The following is a 21,282-nucleotide window of genomic DNA, read 5'->3' as shown; positions in this document are numbered from 1 at the left end:
GCCGCCGACGCTTGCGCGGCGGTCGTCGCGGGCTCCGCCGCAGACGCTTGCCCGGCGGTCGGAGGTGCAAGCGCGGCGGCTGTCGGCGCAGGCTCCGCCGCCGACGCTTGCCCGGCGGTCGGAGCCAGAAGCGCGGCGGCCGAGGGTGCCGGCGGCGCGGCGGTCGGTGCGGGTTGCGCAGCCGTAGGAGTTGATTGCGCGGCGGCCGTCGGGGCGGGCTGCGCCACTGACGCTTGCGCGGCGGTCGGAGTTTGCACTGCCGCGGCCGTCGGCTCGGGCGGCGCGGCCGTCGGCAAAGGCGGCGCGGCGGAGGGCGCGGGCGGCGCGGCCGTCGGCAAGGCGGCGCGGCGGAGGGCGCGGGCGGCGCGGCCGTCGGCGCGGGCGGCGCGGCCGTCGGCGCGGGCGGCGCGGCGGAGGGCGCGGGCGGCGCGGCGGAGGGCGCGGGCGGCGCGGCCGTCGGCGCGGGCGGCGCGGCGGAGGGCGCGGGCGGCGCGGCGGACGGCGGCGCCGTGGGCGCGGGCCAGGTGTCGAAGTCCCACCAGGCCGCCGTCGGCGCCGGCGGGTCCGGCGTTGGCCGCGGCGTCGGCGCGTAGGCCGTCGTCGGCGCCCGCGTCGGGTCGTAGTAGCTCCAGCCGTCGGAGTTGCCGATGCAGTTCGTGCCGCGCGCGGCGTCGATGCGCTCGAGGATGAGGTCGTACCAGAGGGGGCACGTGGCGACGTTGGCGTGGAAGCCGTCGAAGGTCGCCGCGTCGAGGTCGTCCCAGCCGTAGAAGCCGTGGACGTCCGCGACAGGCACGCCCGCGGCGCCCATGACGTCCTTGGCGACCGCGTTCTGCGCCTCGATGCCATCGATCCAGTCGTCGTCCTCCTCGCCGCAGCAGGCCGTCGTGCGGTAGACGGCCGTCGTCGCCCGGGAGAAAAGGTGGTCGATGACTTGGCCCAGGTCCTCGCCTGGGCGGGAAAAGGGTGCGAAATTCCCAACTTCAAAGGCTCCTATCTCGGTCATTTTCCACTCGTTTCGGCTGATTTTGGGACGAGCGATCATCCCTCGGAGCGCTCTCGATGCGTGGATGTTTTTTATGGAACGCGCGCGCGCGGAACACTCACGTTGAAGCGACGTTGAATCACCCTTTTCCTGCCCAGGTCCTCGCGGTACGTGTCCTCGCACTCGTCGTCGAAGTCGTCGCCGCAGTACGTGCCCCGGCAGTCCTTGAGCTGCCACCAGCCCTGGTTGTAGACGATCGTGTCCGCCTCGAGCGTGTCCGCGAGGTCCGCCAGGTCGTCGAACCAGACCGACGCGATGAAGTAGAACGACGTCCGCGCGTTGATGTCGTCGAAATCCTTGTAGAGGTACATGCGGTGGCCGGAGCCCGCGTCGCAGTCCTGCTCGTCGTCGGTCCATTGCTGCCCCTGGCAGCAGTCGTAGTCGTAGCCCTCGACGCCCCACTTGCCCGCGAACTCCTCGGCCCGCAGCGCGCCCGTCTCGAGCCAGACGTTCATGCCGAAGAAGCAGTAGCGGCTCAGGCTGTCGCCGAAGAAGGCGACGCGCTGGTCCTTGAGGATGCAGCGCGCCTCGTCGTGCGTGACGCCCGTGGCCGCCGCGAGGAGCCCCAGGAGCAGCGCGCGCATAGCTAATATTAGAGAGACATGACCGAACTTGGCAGCCCGATGCATGAAACCCCAGGCATATCCTCAACTTGCAGATGCAGCCCCAAGTTGCCCCACTTGGAGACGATGATGACTCCGTGGTCGTTCGTCGCGCTGGCGTGCCTCGGGGGCGCGTCGGGGGGCGACGTCGTCGTCAGCGTCCGCGACCTCCAGTTCGTCGAGCACCCCTGCGACAACGACTGGAGCCCCTATCTCGGAAGGCACGTGGCCCTCGAGAAGGTCTACGTGACGGCCGTGGCCTTCGGGCGCTTCGCCGTCACGGACGCCGCCGAGGTCGCGGCCTGGTCCGGCGTCGTCGTCGACGCGCCGCGCCTCGCGCCGGACACGCTGGGCGAGGGCATGCGCGTCTCCGTCAAGGGCCGCATGATGGAGGTCGGCGGCGAGACGCGCGTCGTCGACGTCACGTCCGTCGTCGTCCACGCGGACCTCGGCGTCGCCGCCGTCGTGCCCGCGGACGTGACCACGGAGGCCATCTCCGCGAACGTCGGCGAGTGCGAGCGGGAGCGCTGGGAGGGCTGCCTCGTGCGCGCCGCGGGCGCGGAGATCCTCGCGGACCCGGACGCGGGCGGCGCGATGATCCTCGACGACGGCACGGGCCCCGCGGTGCTCAACGACGGCTTCCTCGGCGGCGGCGGCTCCGTGCTCGGCGAGCTCCGGGCCCAGTGGGCCGCGGGCGGCGGCGACGACGACGACGCGTGGGCCGTCGACAACGTCCGCGGCGCGACGGTCGACGCCGTCGTCGGCGTCGTCGTCATGGTCGCGGGCCGCTACGAGCTCCTGCCCCGGCGGCCCGGCGACGTCGCCGCCGGCTCTCCGCCCGTGGGCTCGGGCCTCGCCGAGGTCGACATCCGCGCCGTGCAGCGGCCCGCGGGCGACCTCGACGACGCGTGCGATGGCGCGAGCGACGTCGGCGACAACTCGCCCTACGTGCTCCGCGAGGTCGCGACGCGGGGCTACGTCTCCGCCGTCGGCCGGGGCGAGTTCTTCCTCCAGCAGGGCGCCGCGGCGCGGCCCTGGGAGGGCGTCGCCGTGTCGCTCGGCGAGGCACCGGCGCCGGACTTCCTCCGCGTCGGCGCGGCCATCAAGCTCGCGGGCACGGCCGAGGAGTTCGAGGGCATGACGCGCCTCGCGCGCCTCGTCGCCGCGCGGCCGCTGGGCGGCGTGCCGGACGTCGACGTCGCGCCGTTGGACGCGAAGACGGGCTGGCTCGCGTGCGGCGGCGACGGCGCGCCGGAGGGCTACCCCGAGGCCCTCGAGGGCGTCCTCGTGCGGCTCCGGGACGTCGTCCTCGCCTCCGACGCGGACCCCGTCACGGGCATGGTCGCCATCGACGACGGCTCGGGCGTCGCGCGCCTCGACGACCGCATCTTGGACACGGACGCGGAGCTCCAGCTCCGGTGGAACACGCTCGGCCTCGAGGGCCGCGAGCTCCGCGAGCTCGTCGGCGTCGTGACCTTTGCCTACGGCACGTTCCAGGTGTCGCCGCGGACGACGCGCGACCTCGGCTACGTCGGCGAGCCCACGCGCGGGCCCCGCGCGGCGGCCTACGCGGCGCCGCTCCGCGCCGTCGCCGCCGCCGCGCTCGCGCTCGCCGGCGTCGTCGTCGGCGCGCTGCTCGCGGGCCTCGCCTACTGGCAGTACGCGCGCCACCGGCGGCCGCAGCACGCGCGCGTCTTCTCCGAGTCCGTCGCCGGCTGCCTCGACGCGCTCTGCTGCTGCCTCGGCCGACGCGACGACGCGGCCGACGGCCCCATCACGACGGAGTACTCCTTCGCGCCGCGGGGGGAGAACGAGCTCGTGTAACTCCGAGTCCGGCCCCGAACATAGCCCTAGGTGTAGACTGCGCGGCGGTCGACGACGGCCGCGCGGCAGACCGGGCACTCGTCGACGGCGGCCGCGCAGCGCGCGCAGGCGACGAAGTGGTCGCAGCCGAAGACGACGGCGCGCGGCGCCGAGAGGCAGACGATGCAGACGGCGGCGTTGGCCGCGGACGTCGCGTCGCGCGCGGCGCTCCGCCGCGCGCGCTCGTCGTGGACCTCCGAGAGGAGCGCGGGCAGCCGCCGGAGCGCGCCCGTGAGCGCCGCGTCCGTCAGCGTCGGCACGTCGAGGCGGAGCACGTTGCGCTGCTGGCGCTCCGCGACCTACGAAGATGCGTCGGTCACGTTTTCCCGGTCGAAGGCTCTCGAAGATCGTCGCGGGACGCCGCCCGCGACGAGGCGCGCCTCGAGGGCTTCCGCCCGGCGCTCCGCGGAGCGCGCGGCGCCGAGCGCGCCCGCGAGCTCGGCCTCGAGGCGCCGCGCCGCGTCGGACGACGCGGCCGCCTCGTCGACGGCCGCGCGGACGGACCGCTCGAGCTCGCGCTCGGCCTCGACGCGGCTCTCGAGCGCCGCGACGCGGGCCTCCGTCGCCGCGGCCTTGCGCTCGAGCTCGGCGCGCGCGGCCGCGAGCGCGGACCTCAGGTCGACGAGGACGCCGTCCTTGCGCGCGAGCTCGGCCTCGAGGCGCGCCGCCTTGGCCGCCGGCGACTCGAGGGGGGGCGCGGCGCCGCACGTGACCTCGTCCGGCGCGGCCTCGGGCCTCAGCTGCGCCACGCGGTAGCTCTCGACGTCGTCGTCGCCGTCGCACTCGTCCATGAAGACCTTGACCCAGCCGTTGGCCGTCACCTGCCTCACGACGCCCGGGCGGCTCGTGGCGATGACGATGACGCGGTCGCCCTCGGCGGCCGCGTAGGGCTCCTCCGACGCGGGCGCCAGGACGCGCCGCTCGGGATGGGGCGGCGGCGCCGGCAGCGGCGGCGCCGGCGCGTCGCGGGCGCGCGGGCGGGTCTGCGCCGCCTCGACGCAGGCCACGCGCTCGCGCGTCCGCCGCAGCCGCGCCAGAATCGCTGCTCGCTCGGCATCGTCCATGCTTCGGAGCCCGCTCGGCATATACATTCGGCAGCCTTGCTGGCCTCGCGAACACGAAACTGCAATCACCTGATCAACGCGGCTCGTTGACCTGGTTTCTGGGATCTCAGTACTTATGGCTCGGGCTGCCCCGGCTTCCAGCTCGGAGCAGACCGCGCCGCGCGCGTCCGATGCGCATGACGACGCGCCGGCGCCGCCCGCCGACGACGCGCCGGCGCCGCGCGAGAGCTTCGCCGGCGCCGTCGACGCGAGCGGGTGCGCCCGCGGCCGCGTCGCGAGCCGCTTCCTCGGCAACGACCTCCTCGGCGGCCACTCTCGGTGTACGGCCATCCCGCTCCTCACGCTCATGGTCTTCCTCCAGTTCGTGCTCACGTTCGCCGTGCCGACGCTCCGGCCCTACCTCGACGCTCGAATGCCCGCGGCGCTCGACGACGGCGCCTGGACGAACGTCGTCGCCTACGTGCTCGTGTGCTTCCCGACGGGCCTCGCCTTCCAGGCCGTCAGCGCGGGCAACGTGCCCGGCGCGCCGCTCTCGTGGTCCGCCTTCAGCGTCGTCGGCCTCGGCCTCTTCACGTACGTGTCCGTCCGGCGCTACGACGACTTCGCGGGCTCCTACGAGGACCGCTTCTTCCTGGTCGTGAACCCGATCACGGGCGCCGTCGCCGTCGGGCTCCACCTCGCGATCCTCGTCGCGGTGGCGACGGGGCGGGACGCGGACTGGCTCCAGCACTGGCGGCGGCTCCGCGCGGCGCGCGCGCGCAAGGTGCGGCGCCTCCTGTGGAGCCGCGGCGCGAGCCCCGCCGCCCCGGGGCGACCTTCGCGATCCACCCGGGCTTCGCCGTCGCCGTCGACGGCGGCCGGCTCGTCGTGGGCCGCGTCGGCGGCGGCCGGGGGGGCGTGAAACTCTCCGACGTCTTCTTCGAGGAGGAGGCGCCGGCGGAGCCCGTCGCCGCGGCGCCGGCGGCGGAGCCCGTCGCCGCGGCGCCGGCGGCAGAGCCCGTCGCCGCGGCGCCGGCGGAGCCCGCGTCGGCGCCGCCGGCGGCGCCAGTGGCCAAGCCGCCACCGGCGAAGTCGCCGCGCCGCGCCGTCGCCGCCGCGCTCCGGTCGTACCGCGACGCCATCGTCGCCGCGGCCGACGCGCGCGTCGTCGCGCGGAGCCGGCCCTTCGTCGTCGTCGCGGCGGCGCTCTTCGGCGTCGTCGTGCTCGCCTACTTCACGGGCTACGCCGTGCGGCACTGGCGCACGACGTACCTCGGGCGGCTCGCGGACAGCGTCGACGACGTCGAGGCGGAGCTCCGGGCCGCCGGGCTCGACCCCGCGGACTACGTCGGCGACCTGCTGCCCGAGGCCGCGAAGCTGCTCCGGACCGTGCAGCGCGACCTCAACGTGTCGGCCAAGGTCGCGGTGCCGCTCGCGTCGCTGCTCATGCTCCGCGTCGCGTGGGGCGTCGTTCCCTCGTTCGACCGCGCGCTCGCGAAGCTCGAGCGCGGCGCGGCGGGCGGCCCGCGGCCGCCGCCGCGGCTCTCGCGGGCCGCGGTCCTCGCGCGGGACACGTCGGTCGTGGGCGCCCAGTTCTTCCTCATGTCCCTGGGCTACATCATACTCGAGAACGCGCTCGTGTTCTTCATCTTCGCGTGCGTCAACGAGTACCCGCGGGGCGTCCTCTGGGACCACCGGCTCACGCTCGTCGTCTTCGCCGCCGCGTCGGCCTTCATGGGCTGCGTCGTCGACCCGCTCGTCATGCACGGCTACTGCAGCGACGGCTACCGCGCGAGGCGGCCCGCGGCCTTCGCGGTGGCCTACGCGTCCTACGTCGCCTACGGCCTCCTGGTGGGCGCCGCGCTCTTCGTGTCGCGGGTGTTGACGTCCGTCGTCTTCTGCCTCTTCCACCTCGTCAGCCTCGACGTCTGCGTGCTCCCGGAGCGCTACGCGCACCTCGACGCGTCGCACGTCGCCTTCATGTCCCTCGTCTACGCGCACCGCCGCCACCACGACGCGGCGCTCCACGTCGCCGCGGAGGCCTTCGCCGCGCGCAAGCCGCGGCACAGCCGCGCGCGGACGCGGTGGCACCTCGCGTACACGCTCCTCAAGAACCCGGCGCTCCGCCGCGACCGCCGGCGCCCGGGGCTCGCCGGGCCCGCGCGCGCGCAGGTCCGCCGGCAGAGCGCGGCGGGCTCTGCGGCCCTCGAGCTCGCCGTCGCGGCCATCGAGCTCGTCTAGGCCGGCGGTGCCGCGCGCGAAGCTCCGCGCTGCGGAGTCCGACGGCAACGTCCGCGCCGACGAGTGAGGCGCGACCGTCCGGGGCATAGGAGCGGAAGCGCTACTGCATTAACGCGGCGCGCGACGACGCCCTCGGCTGGCTGGCGCGGCCAGCGTCGGTCTCGTCTCGCGCGTCGCGCGAGCGCCCGGGCGCGCGCGGCGCGAATAAGGTGTGAAAAGGAGGCGAGCTCAGGAAGTGGATGCCGGACGAGCCATCTCGAGCAGCCACTCGGCAAGCTGTTCAAAATGCCTAACACGGTCTTCATACTCTGCGGTCGTCCATTCGGATCGACATTCGTCTTTCATTTGTTCCAAATGGAGGGTGAACATCTGGTGCACTTCTTTCGGGAACTGTTTTTTCAACAGTCTTTTGTCCGGCTCGGATATCCTTGTTCCAATAGAGTAATCGAAAACAAAATCATCTGTGTAATCTTTTAGGTCTTTCTTCCAGAAGATGGTTTTGCCCACATGTCGCATCACATCAAAAAACGCTATAAGTTCATTCGTCTCCCATATATCCCTCTCTTGCAGCTCATTCATGAAATGATTCGTCAGTTGCGGCGCAGCCAAGAAGTGTGCCAGTTTGATGAGTTTGCAAAGATCCGGAATTTCGTCTACTCGCGGCAAGCCGTTCAGGTGCGGCATACACGCGCGACAGAACTCGACGACCGTCTCCGCGTAGAATCCGATAACGGGGCACTCAGAATCGTCGGCGTCCAGGCTACGAATCAATTCGGAGAAGTGGGAGATGAAATCGCGACGCGCCGGAATCCGAATCTGCTGATTACCGAAAACGTCCGGTTCAGACACGAGCAACCACAAATTCGCAGTCGCTTCCTGCTCTTCTATCCACTTTTTTACCGCCACAGACGTCAACGGCTTCGACGGCTTCGCACGTTTGCGGCTTGACGCCATTGATCAGATGGTACGAGACCGATGAGGCGGCGCGGGCGCGCGAGGCGCAGCGTCGGCCGTCCAGCGGCCGGTCCTATATGACCCGAATTCTCCACAATCGTCTTTTGGCGAGACCTGGGGACTTCTCCAGCCTGCGACGCCATCGGGTCCTGCTTGAGCCTTCGGGAGCGCCTCGGAGGATCGCGCGGAGGACCGCTCGAAGTCGCCCCGGAGCGCGCGGGATCGCCACAGGAGTCGCCCGCTCGCTCTGGCCTCGGAGCCTGAGCACTCGCGCCGGTTGCGCGCCGGCCCCGAGCCCGAGCGCCGGGATCAAACCATCATATGGTGCGCCTCACGCGCCCTCCGGGGGGGGCTGGGTGTCGCCGGGCTCGAGGCGGCGGAGGTGCGCGTCGGCCATGGCCGCGACGGCGTCCCGCGACTGGAGGAGCCGGTAGACGCCGTAGAGGCGCCGCGCCGTCGGGTACCAGCGCGTCGCGTTGATGGAGTAGTCGGAGGAGAGGTAGTGCTTCATCTCGAGCGCGGGCATGAGGGCTGTGATGTTCGCGTAGACCTTGACGAGGTAGGCGAAGACGAAGTTCTCGCGCGGCCGCGCGCGCGTGCGCCGCCCGTAGAGCGGTAGGCCCTCGAGGACGCGCGGCGACCCGTGCTTCGCGAGCACGGCGGAGAAGAGGTAGTTCGTGTGCCCCGTGAAGCCCGCGAGCGCGCCGAAGTCGAGGTGGCCCTCGGGCCGCAGCGGGTGCACGTCCGAGTTGTACGCGTGGACGCGGTCGCTCCCCGAGGACCGCGCGTTGACGACGACGACGCGCTTCCGCGTGACGACGGCGCCGCCGGACGCGAGGCGGACCTCCGTCGTCGCCCCGCGCTCCGAGACGCCGACGTAGTGGTCGTTCGCGACGATCTCCGCCGTCGCCTCGACGGCGGCCTGCTCCGCGCGCGAGAGCACGCCGAGGCCCGTGTTCGCGACCTCGGAACCGCCGAGGGAGCAGAGCGTGCCCCGGGCCACCATGTCGTTGAGGATGGCGCGCTCGCTCGCGTCCGTGCCGTCCCAGGCCGCGATCATGTCGAGCATGACCTCCGTGATCATGGGCTGGAACACGCTCTGGGAGCCCTGGTCGGGGAAGACCTCGTCGCGGACGAAGAAGCCCTTCGACGATCCCGTGACGAGGAGCACGTCGTCGCCGCGCCGCCGGTGCTCGCCGAGGAAGCAGACGGCGTCCGCGCCCGTCTTGCCGCCGCCGACGACGACGTAGAGCGTCTCCTCGCCGCGCGCCGCGACGGCGTCGGGCAGGTTCGCGCACTCGACCTCGGCGGCGGTCCCGTCGCTGACGCCGTCGAGGTGCGCGGGCCTAATAGGAACGCTGGTGGCTTTCCACTGGTGTTCTGTCTTTCTTTGGCGACGGAACACTGGGATGTTGGATGAAGGAACACTGGAAAAGGCATGTGCCGCTCGTAGTCGTAGCCCGTGGCCCGGATGATCTGCTCGCGCGCCGCGACGCTCGACCCGTCGCCGAGGGTCGCGACGAGCGCGCCGTCCGGCCCGCGGGCGCAGCCTTCGTACGACGCGCCGCCGAGGAATTCGAGGTTCGGAGCGCCGTCTGCGAAGCTCCGGAAGTGGCGCAGCACCTCGTCGCGCGTCGCCAGGAGGTTCGGGCTCGCGAGGCCCGGCCAGCCGTGGCCCGCGATGCCGAAGGTCAGGGGGGGGGCGTGCAGCTTGCAAAAGCTATAATAATCGTTCCAGCTGCCGCCGGCCGCGTCGTGCTTGTCGATACATAAGATGGACGCCGCCGGCCGGAATTTCTGCAACCCGCTGACGGCGTTGAGGCCGGCGAAGCCGCCGCCCACGACGACGTAATCGTAGGCTGCCCGACGAGCCATGCGTCCAGAAGAAATGCTACCCACCCTGGGGCAGACTGCCCACGCGCTTTGCTTACAACACATATCAGTAACATTTGAAACATTCCACTCTCCCTGGATGTTGACCTTCAACTCGAGGGCCCGACGGCAATACTCCGACGGCATGGCCGCCTATCTGGCCGCCTAGGCCCGCGGTTGATGCGGCGCCGCTTGCTCGCGGCCGTCATGGCGGTCCTCCGCTGCGGTCGCGCCGTCGTGAACTACGGCGCGACGTCCGACGCCGCGAGGCGCTTCGCCGACGCGACGCGGCTGCGCGTGCTCGCCATGTCGCGCGCCGTCGTCGTCGTCGAGAAGCCCTCCGGCCTGCGGAGCGTGCCCGCCTTCGGGCCGACGGCGGCGCTCGTCGCGGCGCACGCCGACGCCGTCGCCGCGGCCGGCGGGCCGTCGCCCGCCGTGGACGCGGCCTTCGAGCGGCCCACGCGGCGCGAGCGGTGGAACGCTGTCGCCGCCCGCTGCGAGGCGCTGCCGCCGGCCGTCCGGGCCCGCGCGGGCAGCCTGCCGCGGACCCACGACAAGTTCGTCAAGTTCGCGGCGGGCCCCGCGGGCGGGCGCCTCGGCCCGGCGGCCGCGTCCGCCGCGTACCGCGCGCTCAAGGCGGCCGTCGACGCCGCGGAGGCGGCCGAGGGCATGGAGGAGTCCGACAGCGTGCTGCGGCGCGCGCAGCGCGACGCTCTGTGGGCCGAGGCCTGCAGCGTGCACCGCCTCGACTACGCGACGTCGGGCTGCCTCGCCGTCGCGCTGAATTCGCGCGCGGCGGCGGACCTCTCGGCGCAGTGGCGGAAGCGGACGGTCGCCAAGGCCTACGAGGCGCTGGTGATCGGCGACGTCGCGGCGGACGCCGGCGACATCGACCTCGCCCTCGCGCGCCGGGACGCGCCGAGGCGCCAGGGCGCCGCGAGCCGCATGGTCGTCGTCGCCGCCGGCGCGGAGCCGGAGCCGGGCCTCGGGCCGCCGAAGCCCTCGCGGACGTCCTTCGCCGTCAGCGGCCGCTTCGCCGGCGCCACGCGCCTCGACCTCGTGCCCCACACGGGCCGGCTCCACCAGCTCCGCGCGCACTGCGCGGGCATCGGCCACCCCATCTGCGGCGACGCGCTCTACGGCGGCGACGGCCCCGGCTTCGACCGGCTCTGCCTCCACGCGGCGACGCTCGCCTTCGTCGACCCGGACACGGGGGCGCGCATCGAGGCGCGGAGCGACCTCGCCTGGGGCGCCGACGGCGTCCTGCGGCCGCGGGGAGATCCCGCGTAGTACGTCGTCACGGGCCGTCGTGTTTTTTCTCGCCGTGTGCGCATCGCCGACGCGCGGATAGGCCCCTCACTCCGATTACGTTTGGGCCTCGCCGAGCGCGCGGAGCTTCTCCGCGATCGTCGCGTCGTCCGCGGCGCCGGCGTCCGCCGCGAGCGCCGCGGCGCGGGACGCGGCGTACTCCGGCGGCGGCCCGAGGGGCGGCCTGCCGGCGTCGTAGTGGCCCCGCTCGAGCCAGCCGAGGAAGGTCCGGAGCTGGGGCCGCTCCATCATCGGCTTCGGGAGCCGCTTGTCCTTTGCGCGGCCCAGCAGCCACGAGCCGTAGCACTTGCGCATGCCGTGCTCCGCGAACTGGTCGTGGACGAAGGCGTGGAGCGTCGCGCGGCCGTTGAACTCGTCGACCGTCGGCCGGAGCGCGCCCGAGATCGCGCGCGCGTCCTCCTCCGTCGCGTCGCGCGCGGCCGCGCCGACCAGCGCCGCGACGTGCGCGACCAACAAATCCGCGTCGTCGCGGCCGACGCACTCGCGGCCCGGCGGCGCGCCCGGGTCGTAGGTGCCCGCGCCGGGCACGTAGCACGCGACGGCGCCGTGGGCCACCAGCGACGCCGCGAAGTTGACGCCGCGGACCTGTGTGGAATTCAACCACTGGTTTGGGTGGTCCTGACCAAACTTGAGAATTCTCTAGCTCGGTCACATCGAAGTCGATCCGGCTGATTTTTGGACGCATCGATTGCCCTCGTCGAGTTCTCGAAGCACGGTCGAAGAGCTTGCGTCGAAACGGTCGCATATGCGCACATTGAAGTCGGGTTGAAGATTTGAATTCCACACGGCCGCGGACCGTGACGGGCGTCCGGTCGAGCGCCATCGTCGGCGCGGGCCTGGGCAGGAAAAGGGTGATTCAAGTTCGCTTCAACGTGAGTGTTCCGCGCGCGCGCGTTCCGGAAAAAACATCCACGCTTCGAGACCGTTCCAAGAGATGATCGCTCGTCCAAAAATCAGCCGAAACGAGTGGAAAACGGCCGAGATAGGAGCCTTTGAAGTTGGGAATTTCGCACTCTTTTCCTGCCCTGGCGCCGGCAGCGCCTCCCGGAGCTCGACGGCCTTCCGCGCGACGAAGCGGAGCTTCTCCTCCTTTTTCGCCGCGCGCGCGCCGGACGCGTGCGCGCGGGGCACGCCCTCCCAGTCCACCGTGACCTCGAACCATCTGCCGTCCGTCGCGAAGACGCCCTCGACTTTCGCCGCGCCGCCGGCCGCGGCCTCGAGCCGCGCCGCCTGGTCGTCGCTCAGCGTCGCCGGCGGCGGCACGGCCGCCGCCGCGCTCGTCGGCGGCGGCCGCAGGACCACCCAGGACAGCGGGCCGAAGAAGAAGAGCAGGAACAGGACCCACCAGCCGATGTACAGCAAAAACCACGTGTCGAAGGGGTCGTCGACGCCGTGGGCGACGAGGAACTCGTAGAACGCGGGGCCGACGGCGCCGAAGGTCATCGTGCGCTGCCTGCCAAGGCGCGCGCGACGGCGGCGACGGAGTCAGCCTGCGCGGCGGGGCTCAGCCTTGATTAGCGAGCCCAGTGCTTGAACTTTTATTTGCCACAAGCCAAACGATGTTCGCGCTCTGAAGAGCAAGCGCCCTGAAGAGCACGCCCTAGCGCTCCGCTCTGAATAGCAAGCGCCCTGAAGAGCACGCCCTAGCGCTCCGAAAGAGTACCCTATGGACGGCTCGCAGGAGATGCGCGCGCGGCTGCTCTCCTCCGGCGAGGAGGACAACCGGAGCAGCGACTCGGAGGACCTCGAGGGCGGGCGGCCCGTCGTGCCCCGGCCTCTGCCGTCGCTGGCGCGCGCCGTGCGCGGGCGCCGCTACCCGAAGCGGCCCGCGCGGCGGCGGTCGAACAGCGACCGCGCCGAGGACAGCGTGCGGCGCGTGTCCGTCTACTGCCTCGGCGACGGCGTCGACTGCGACGAGCTGCTGCGGCGGCTCGAGGCCGGCGACGTGCGGCGGCCCCGGGGGCCCTGGGTCGACACGGCCCTGGACTGCGCCGTGCACAGCGCGCTCGTCGAGGAGGCCCGCGACGCGGCGGCGTCGCCGGGCCGCGCGGTCCGCTGGTCCGCGTCGGCCGCGCCGCCGCGGAGCCCCGAGCGGCGCGGCGGCGACGCGGCCGGGGGGCCCTACGCGGCGCCCGCCGGCGACGCGCGGCCCGCCGGGGCGTCGCTCTGGGCCCCGGGCTGGGGCGACCGCGCGCCGCCGCCGCCGCCGGTCGTCGAGGCGCCCGGCGGCGAGCGCATCATCGGCGGAGAGGCGTCGGAAAAAGAGGCGACGGACGGCGAGCGCGACGGCGCCGCGGCGCCGCCGCGGCGCGCGTCGGAGCGCCACGTCTTCGTCTTCGGCTTCGGCTGCGTCGTGACCTGGGGCTTCGACCGCGCCGTCGAGCGCGAGCTCGTGTCCGGGCTGCCGGGGGCCGCGTGGAAATCAAACAGTGAGCTGGGTGATCCCCACCAAACTTCTCTAGCTCGGTCAAATCGACGCCGATTCGGCTGATTTTTGGACGAATCGAGTGCTCTCGTCGAGTTCTCGAAGCACAGCCGAAGAGGTTGCGTCGAAACCGTCGCGTACGCTCGTCGAGGTGAAGATTTGAATTCGGCGCAGGTTGGGGGACCCGGCGGTGCGCGCGGGCGCGACGTCCGCCGCGGAGCGCGTCGAGGCCCACGACACGCTGACCTACGTCGCCGAGGCGCCGGGCGTCCGGGGCAAGCGGCGCGGCGCGTCCTGCGCGAACGACGTCATCCGCCTCGACGGCGGCGACCCGCTCGAGAAGTTCACGTTGGCCTACGCGCTCGCGCAGTCGGCGAAGCTCTTCGTCTGGGAGGCGCGCGTCGACGTGACCATCGAGGACGTGCGGCCCATCCCCGAGCGGCTCGCGGCGACGGGGCGCACGAACCTCTCGGAGACGCAGATCTCGCGCATGATCGGCAAGATCTTCACCGAGTCGACGCAGGTGAACCTCCACTCGGAGATTCTGGACAGCCCGAACTGGCTCTGGGAGGACGACCAGCACGAGCCGGCCTACATCGCCCTGCGGGACCACCTCGACGTGCCGGACCGCGTCGAGCTCCTCAACAAGCGGCTCGACATCCTCAAGGAGCTCCTCGAGGTCCTCAACACGCAGCTCGCGAACTCGCACTCGTCCCGCCTCGAGATCATCGTCATCTGGCTCATCATCGCGGAGATCGTCGTGACGCTCCTCGTCTTCGTGCTCGAGCACGTCCTCCCTAAGAAGTTCTTCTAGGAGACGCCCCGGCCGTCTTCGTGCTCGAGCACGTCCTCCCTCAGAAGTTCTTCTAGGAAACAAGCCCCGGTGGCGGCGCGCGCGCGCGCGCCGTCGCGGGGGCGCCGATACCCTCGTCACTCGTCGTCCTTCTTCCCCGCGCCCAGGGCCTCCTCGACCTTGGCGATGAGGGCGCCGAGCACCTCCTCCTTGGGCGGCATCTCCTTGACGAGCGCGCCTAGAATCGGCACGAGGAAGTCCGTCGGGAACTGCGCCGCGGGCATGGGCGGCAGCTTCATCTTCGACCGATCGGGCTCCAGGTCCTCGCCCTCCTGCATGGCCTGCAGGTATTTCAAAAGCGTGGGCAGCACGCGCGCGGGGCCGGGCTTCTGCATCCGCAGGTACTGGATGGCGGGGTCGAGCACGGGGTCCAGCACCCGCGCGGCGTAGTCGCGGGCCTCCTGGCGCTTGCGCATGGCCTTGCTGCTCGGCGCGACGACGACCTCGGCGACCATGGCGGCGGGGAGCGCGCCGGGCCGACGCGCCGGGCCTCTTTTTACAGCGAGCGCGGCAGCCCCGGGACGACGCGCCGGGCCGCAGACAGCTAGCGCGGCAGCCCCCGAGACGTTCGCAGCACCACGCCGGGCCGCGGATACGACGCTACCTCGTGAGAGGTTGCCGTCGCCCTCGAGCTCGATCGACTCCGGCGATCAAGGTGTCCGTCGTCCGCTTTGCGCGCACCGCACCCTTCCACCATGCCCGTGGAGAAGACCGGCGCGCTCAGCCCCGTGGGGTCCGTGACCTACACGTCCTGGGACGGCTACGTCACGGAGACGTCCTACGCCCTCGACAGCGCCAAGCCGCCCATGTGCTGGCGCACGTCCGTCGCGGGCAAGGGCCTCTCCGGCGAGTGCAAGGGCGAGTCCGCCGTGAACCTCGCGTCCTGCAAGGGCACGCTCACCGCCTACGCGACGACCTACAAGGCCCGCGTCGTCGGCGACGCCGCGGGCATCCTCGCGAAACTCGAGGCCGCGGGCATCGCCGACCCCGCCGCGATCCTCGAGGCCGAGAAGGCCGCGGCCCAGCAGGCCATGTACGACGCGGACTACGACCGGCGGCGAGGCACGTGTCGTCGGCGTAACGGCGCGCTGGCAAGCGTCGCGCGGCGCGCGGGGCCTCGGGCGGCCCCCGGGGCGTGTCTCGGGAGGCGGCGTTCGCCGCGCCGCGGCGGGGCTTGGGCGAAGGCGGGCTGGCGCGGCGGGCCGCGATCGAGTGACTCGTGTAGCGCACATGCCCGCCTGGTCGGCCGGGCGCCGGGCCGCGCGTCGCGCCCCTCCGACTCCGAGTCCTGGGGGAGTCCCCGGCGCCCCGCTCGGCTCGCGCCGTGAGTCAGGAGGCGACCGCGGCCCTGCGCGCCGGCGGCGGCGGCCGGGACACAGCGCCTAGAGCACTTGGTTGAAGGTCGCGTTGAACTTTCAGATTACAGCCTTCCTGGCGGCATGGTGGGCTGCTCTCGCCGCCTGCTCGTCGCCCTCGCGGCCTGCGTCGCGGGCTGCCGCGCGGGCGCGTGCCACGAGATCGGCGCCTTCCGGGGCTCCGAGGACGCGACGCTCCTCCGCGCGGGCCTCGCCCTCCAGTCGTCGGGCTTGGTGCCCGGAGAGCAGCCAGGCCTCATCCTCGCCGTGTCGCTCCTGACCGCGACGCCCGCCGCGACGCCCTGCCCCCTCGTCGGTCTGCCGGCGGGCTTCGGCTTCCGGCCCCACGGCCTCCACCTCGACAACGCCACGAAGCGGCTCTTCGCCGTGAGCCACTCGGACGAGAACGCCGAGGAGACCATCGTCGCCTTCGACGTCGCGGACGGCGATCCGCCGTCGCTGCGCTTCCGCTTCGCGCTGACGAGCGCCGCCTTCCGCTACTACGGCGCGGGCGCGCTCTGGTTCCTCAACGACGTCGCCGCCGTCGACGGCGAGGCCGAGCTCTACGCAGGGCAGCAAAAGAGAGCGAAATTCCCAACTTCAAAGGCTCCGATCTCGGCCATTTTCCACTCGTTTCGGCTGATTTTTGGACGAGCGATCATCTCTCGGAACGGTCTCGAAGCGTGAATGTTTTTTCCGGAACGCGCGCGCGCGGAACACTCACGTTGAAGCGACGTTGAATCACCCTTTTGCTGCCCAGGCTCTACGCGACGCAGTTCGGGCCGCAGCTCGGGCCGCCGGCGCGGGACAAGGCGCTGCTCCGCTGCACCTGGGACGAGGCGGACGCGCGGCCCGACGGCCGGCTGCCCGCGGCCTGCGGCCCCGCGCTGCCCGAGCGGTCCCTCGGCCTCAACGGCGTCGCGATCGACCCGTCCGGCGCGCGCCTCTGGGTCAACGACCTCTACGAGTCGCGGCTCTGGGTCGTCGCGCGCGGACCGCGCGGCAACCTCACGCTGGAGTCGTTCCTGGCGCTGCCCGGCGTCGTCGACAACGTCGAGTACGACCGCGCGTCCGGCGACCTCGCCATGGGCCTCATCGGGCCGGGCACGCGACCGCCGCCCGCCGCCGCCGGACCCGCGCCGGCGGGCGGCGCGCTCGTCGCGACGCGCGTCGGCGGCGCCTACGCGCCGCCGCGGGTCGCGGTCCGCCAGGACGCGGCGGCCGCGTGGCAGGTGTCGACGTCCCTCGTCCACGGCAACTGGACGCTCCTCGGCTCGCCCTGGGACGCCGGGCCCATCGTCTGCGCGTCGTGAGTGAGGCGGCGACCTTGAGTTCAAGCAGCATTTGAACGGCTAGCTCTCGCGATGGACCCTGTCCCGGCCGCGACGATGCCCGCTGCGGCGCCGCCAGGCTTTGCAAAGTCACCCAAGCAATCGGCCACGCCGGCCGCGCCTCCCGGCTTCGCCACCAAGGCTGTGGCGCCGCCGGGCTTCGCCGCCAAGGCTGCGTCGCCACCGGCCGCCAAGGCAGCTGCCGCGCCGGCCGCGCCGCTGGCTGTGCCTGTGCCGCCGGGAATGCCAGCGTACAGCCTCGACGCGCCGCCGACCGAGCCCATCGTGCTCACGCCCATCGTGTCCGGCGGGTCGAAACCTTCGCGCTCGCCGCGCCGCCGGCAGCCGGCCGCCAAGGCGCCGGAGGCCTCGAACGCGCCGCGCACCGCCAAGGCGCCGGAGGCCTCGAACGCGCCGCGCGCCGCCAAGGCGCCGGAGGCCTCGAATGCGCCGCGCGCCGCCAAGGCGCCGGAGGCCTCGAACGCGCCGGCCGCCGCGCCGGTGGCCGCGCCGCCCGCCGCCGCGCCGCCCGCCGCCGCGCCGCCCGCCGCGCCGCCGCCCGCGCGGAAGCGGACGTTCCTCGGCGCGCCGCTCTGGACCGTCGTCGCCGCGGCGCTCGTCGCGGCGCTCGTCGGCATCAAGAAGGCGTCGCGGCCCGGGCGCCGCAACGCCGCCGCGCTCATGAAGATGAGCGCCGCGAGGCGCCTCGACGAGGTCGAGCTCGACGCCGCGGGCGCCGCGCGGATCTACCGCAGGGTGCTCAGGAAGCACCGCCGCAAGCTCCCCGGCGCGGCTTCTCCGCGACGGTCGTCGAGGCCGCGGAGTACAAGCTGCTCGACGTCCTCGTGCGCCGCGACGCGCTCGCCTCGCCCGAGGCGGCCGGGCTGATCGCGTCCGCGGAGGCGCGCGCGGCGGCCGCGTCGAACCCCGCGACGGCGCAACGCTGGTCCGAGCTCGCGGCGCTCGCTTCCGCGCGCGCGACCGACGACGACGCGACATGGGCCGGCGCCCTCGACGCGTGCGCCGCGCGCCGCGGCTGCTGGCGGGCCCGCGTCGCCGCCGCGGGCCGCGCGGGCGCGCGCGAGGTTGGTCGCGCGGCGGCGGCCGAGGACGACCAAATCGTCGCTAGCGACGGCGGCTGGGGGTCGACGGCCGGCGTGCCCCGCCTCTGCGAGGTCGACGTCCGCGCGTCGCTGACGGCCGAGGCCTTCCGCGCCGACTACGTCGACGGCTGTGTGGAAATCAACCACTGGTTTGGGGGGTCCCCACCAAACTTCAGAATTCTCTAGCTCGGTCAAATCGAAGTCGATTCGGCTGATTTTTGGACGGATCGATTGCTCTCGTCGAGTTCTCGAAGCACGGCAGAAAGCCTCGCGTCGAAACGGTCGCATACGCGCACATTGAAGTCGGGTTGAAGGTTTGGAATCCACACAGGTCGACGGCGGCCGGCCCGTCGTCTTCCCCCTCGCGGCCGGCGCGGCCGACGCCTGGACGCGGGCCGCACTCGTCGACCGCCTCGGCGACCGCGTCGTCCCCGTCGAGACGTCGCCGGGCGCGCTCGTGCGGCGCCGCGGCGGGGCGCGCGAGGCGCCGCCGGGCCGCGAGACGCTCGCGGACGTCGTCGCCGCCCAACCGCTCGCCGGCGGCGGGTACGTCTTCGCGGCGGACCCCTTCGACGGCGTGGACCTCGCTATGGAGTCCGGCGCGGCGGCCTACTTCGACGACGCCGCGCGGTTCTCGCGCGACGCGGAGGCGCGCCGGCGGTCCGCGCTCTTCTACCTCGGGGGCTGCGGCTCGGAGACGAACGCGCACGAGCACGCGAACGCCTACAACGCGCTCTTCTTCGGCGCCAAGCTCTTCGCGCTGCTCCCGCCGCTCACGGGGTCGTTCCGGAGGGACGGCCGCGGCTCCGCGCTCGAACACCTCGCGGCCGCGCGGCCCGAGGCCGTCGCGCGGCTCTTCCCGGAGCGGCCGCCGGCGAACGCGAGCGCCGTCGACGTCGCCGCGGGGCCCCGCGCGACGCCGAAGCTCTGCGTGCTCCGGTCCGGCCACGCCCTCTTCATCCCGACGGGCTGGGCCCACGCCATCGTCAACCTCGCGGACTCCGTCGGCGTCGCCGTCGAGGTCGGCGACCGGCCGGACCTGTGGTCCCCGGGCGGGCCGAGCTAGCGCGACCCCGGGCCGCGCGAGCTAAAGCCGAGCCGCCGGTCACGACGCGGAGCACTTCGCGGAGCGAGCGAGCAGATGTTGAGGTTTTCATTGCATCGTAAAATCCGAAGCTTGATCGGGGCAGCCTCTCCGCGCGTGCTTTCGCTCCCGAACAAGCCAAAGCAAACAGAGGTGCGTCCGCATGCCTCCGCACTCGCGCGCCGCCACCGCTGCGCCCGCCCGCAGGTATCCTCGTGCACCTTCTAGCCCCTAGAGAACACCGAGCGCACCGCAGCCATGTCGACCATCCTCGTGAAGCTCCAGTTCCAAGGCACGAAGCGCCTCGCCGAGGTGGAGCCGACCATCGACAGCCTCCGCCGGACCGTCGCGGCCTACTACGGCGCCGCGGCGGGCGCCGGCGCGCTGTCCTACGCGCTCAAGGCCGGCGACGCCGACGTCCTCGCGCTCGTCGACGACGGCGACGTCGTCCTCGCCGCGCGAGCGGCCGACGCGCCGCTCACGGTCGTCGCGGCCGCCGCGGCGGGCGACGACGACCTCGGCAGCGAGGCGTCGGTCTACGAGCCCACGGCGCCCGGTGCCTGGGCGGCCGTCGTCGACTCCACGCCCGCGGAGCTCGTGCGCGTCGACGCCGACGACGGCGATGACGACGACGACGACGACGACGAGGCCTTCGTCCGCGTCGAGGCGCTCGAGGACGGCGACGAGGAGCTCCGGGACGAGGTCGCCGTCGACGAGGACGGCGCGGCCGACGAAGACGAGGCGGAGCCCCAGGACGAGGTCGCCGCCGAAGAAGACGACGGCGCGGCCGACGAAGAAGAGGTCCCGGCCGTCGAAGAAGAAGACGGCGCGGCCGAAGAAGGGGAGGAGGCTGCGGCCGCCGAAGAAGGGGGAGGGCGCCGCGCCGGCGGCCCCCGCGGCGGACGCGGCGCTCCTCGACGCCGCGTCCCTGGCCATGGCCGCGCGCGGCCACCCGGCCGGCGCCGCCGACCTCGGGGCGATCCTCGCGGCCCTCGAGCTGCCGTGCCGGCGCGTCGCGCGCTGCGGCCTCGTCGGCGGCGCCGCGCCCGCGCCGCCGGCGTTCTGCGGCGCCGAGGAGACCAAGGACGACGACGACGCCGTCGTCGCGGCGCTCCGGGCCCGCGGCGTCGGGCTCGCCGGCGCGGCGATCCACGCCTTCGTCGAGGCCATCAACGTGCCGCCGCGCCGCTTCGTCAAGCTCGGCCTCGTCGCCGACCTCGGCGCCGCGCGCGCGGCCTACGCGGGCTCCGGCGCCTACCGCCCGGGCCGCTGGTGCGCGGGGCCGCGCCGCGGCGCGCCCGCGGACGTCGCGGCGGTCTGCGCGCGGCTCGGCGCGAAGCCGCCGCGCTGCGGCAAGTGCGGCAAGCTCAAGCCGCCCCGGGACGACAAGGCCGCCGCGCGGGAGGCGGCGAAGCTCGCCGAGCGGGAGGAGAAGAAACTGGCCGAGCGGGAGGAGACGCGGGAGGAGAAGGCCGAGAAGAAGGCCGCGAAGCAGGAGGAGAAGGCGGCGAAGCAGGAGGAGAAGGCCGCGAAGCAGGAGGAGAAGGCCGCGAAGCAGGAGGAGAAGGCCGCGAAGCAGGAGGAGAAGGCCGCGAAGCAGGAAGAAAAGATCGCGAAGCAGGAAGAAAAGATCGCGAAGCAGGAGGACAAGGCCGTCAAGCAGCTCGCCAAGCAGGACGACGCGCGCGCCAAGGCGGCGAAGCGCGCGGAGAAGGCGCGCGCCGCCGAGGAGAAGGCCGCGAAGCAGGCGGCGAAGCAGGCCGTCAAGCAGGCCGTCAAGGCCGAGAAGCAGGCCGCGAAGCGCGGCGTCCCGGAGGACGCGTTCCGCGTGCCGCACGGCTGGAACCGCGACCCGGCGTGGCGCGCCTACGAGCCGGACCCGCGCTTCGGCCCGCCGCCGCCCTTCCACGCCTACGGCGGCCCGCCGCCGTGGGCCGCGCCGCCGCGCTTCTGGCAGGACGCCGACTACTAGGCGCGAGCCGCCGGGCACGGACCGCGCAACGCCGACGCCGACGCGCGTCCTTTGCCCGCCAAGACCCCCCGAAGCTGCCCCCCCCCCGACGACGGAAACCCTTCCCGCGCGAGCCTAAGGTCGATTCCGTCTAAAGTCCGCCGCGGCGGTCCGCCGGGCAGCACGGCACCTGCCGCGCGACCTCCTTCGTCGCGTTGAGCCGGTCGCGGA

General features: G+C 72.9%; 5 protein-coding genes across 5 annotated transcripts in view; 2 read left to right on the top strand and 3 right to left on the bottom strand.

Annotated features, from left to right (window-relative positions):
* The window catches only part of AURANDRAFT_65460 (hypothetical protein), a gene marked incomplete at both ends in the record, with an annotated part of 1,869 nt that extends 1,058 nt beyond the window's left edge, over nucleotides 1-811 (bottom strand). The window contains one exon of the mRNA XM_009040409.1: nucleotides 501-811. Within this exon, the coding sequence (XP_009038657.1) occupies nucleotides 501-811 (311 nt within the window). The remainder of the gene's footprint in view (nucleotides 1-500) is intronic.
* Nucleotides 812-1,734: 923 nt separating this feature from the next.
* Nucleotides 1,735-6,794, top strand: AURANDRAFT_65459 (hypothetical protein; the record flags this gene model as incomplete). The annotated part of the gene is made up of 3 exons (XM_009040584.1): nucleotides 1,735-3,467; nucleotides 4,716-5,337; nucleotides 5,358-6,794. The coding sequence occupies 3 exons, from the start codon at nucleotides 1,735-1,737 to the stop codon at nucleotides 6,792-6,794; spliced, it is 3,792 nt and encodes a 1,263-aa protein (XP_009038832.1).
* A 1,285-nt stretch (nucleotides 6,795-8,079) lies between these two features.
* On the bottom strand, nucleotides 8,080-9,623 carry AURANDRAFT_65458 (hypothetical protein; the record flags this gene model as incomplete). Its single annotated transcript, XM_009040408.1, has 2 exons — nucleotides 8,080-9,094; nucleotides 9,175-9,623. The coding sequence occupies 2 exons, from the start codon at nucleotides 9,621-9,623 to the stop codon at nucleotides 8,080-8,082; spliced, it is 1,464 nt and encodes a 487-aa protein (XP_009038656.1).
* Nucleotides 9,624-10,985: 1,362 nt separating this feature from the next.
* On the bottom strand, nucleotides 10,986-11,772 carry AURANDRAFT_65457 (hypothetical protein; the record flags this gene model as incomplete). Its single annotated transcript, XM_009040407.1, has 2 exons — nucleotides 10,986-11,534; nucleotides 11,746-11,772. The coding sequence occupies 2 exons, from the start codon at nucleotides 11,770-11,772 to the stop codon at nucleotides 10,986-10,988; spliced, it is 576 nt and encodes a 191-aa protein (XP_009038655.1).
* Nucleotides 11,773-13,729: 1,957 nt separating this feature from the next.
* On the top strand, nucleotides 13,730-14,188 carry AURANDRAFT_28965 (hypothetical protein; the record flags this gene model as incomplete). The annotated part of the gene is made up of 1 exon (XM_009040585.1): nucleotides 13,730-14,188. A coding segment is annotated over one exon (459 nt), but the record flags the coding sequence as incomplete, so codon positions are not given.
* Nucleotides 14,189-21,282: the final 7,094 nt, after the last annotated feature.

The sequence above is a fragment of the Aureococcus anophagefferens genome, assembly GCF_000186865.1.
Source record: "Aureococcus anophagefferens unplaced genomic scaffold AURANscaffold_15, whole genome shotgun sequence".
Taxonomy (NCBI): domain Eukaryota; class Pelagophyceae; order Pelagomonadales; family Pelagomonadaceae; genus Aureococcus; species Aureococcus anophagefferens.
Note: the sequence above shows the minus strand (reverse complement) of the source record. Positions and strands in the feature narration are given on the sequence as shown.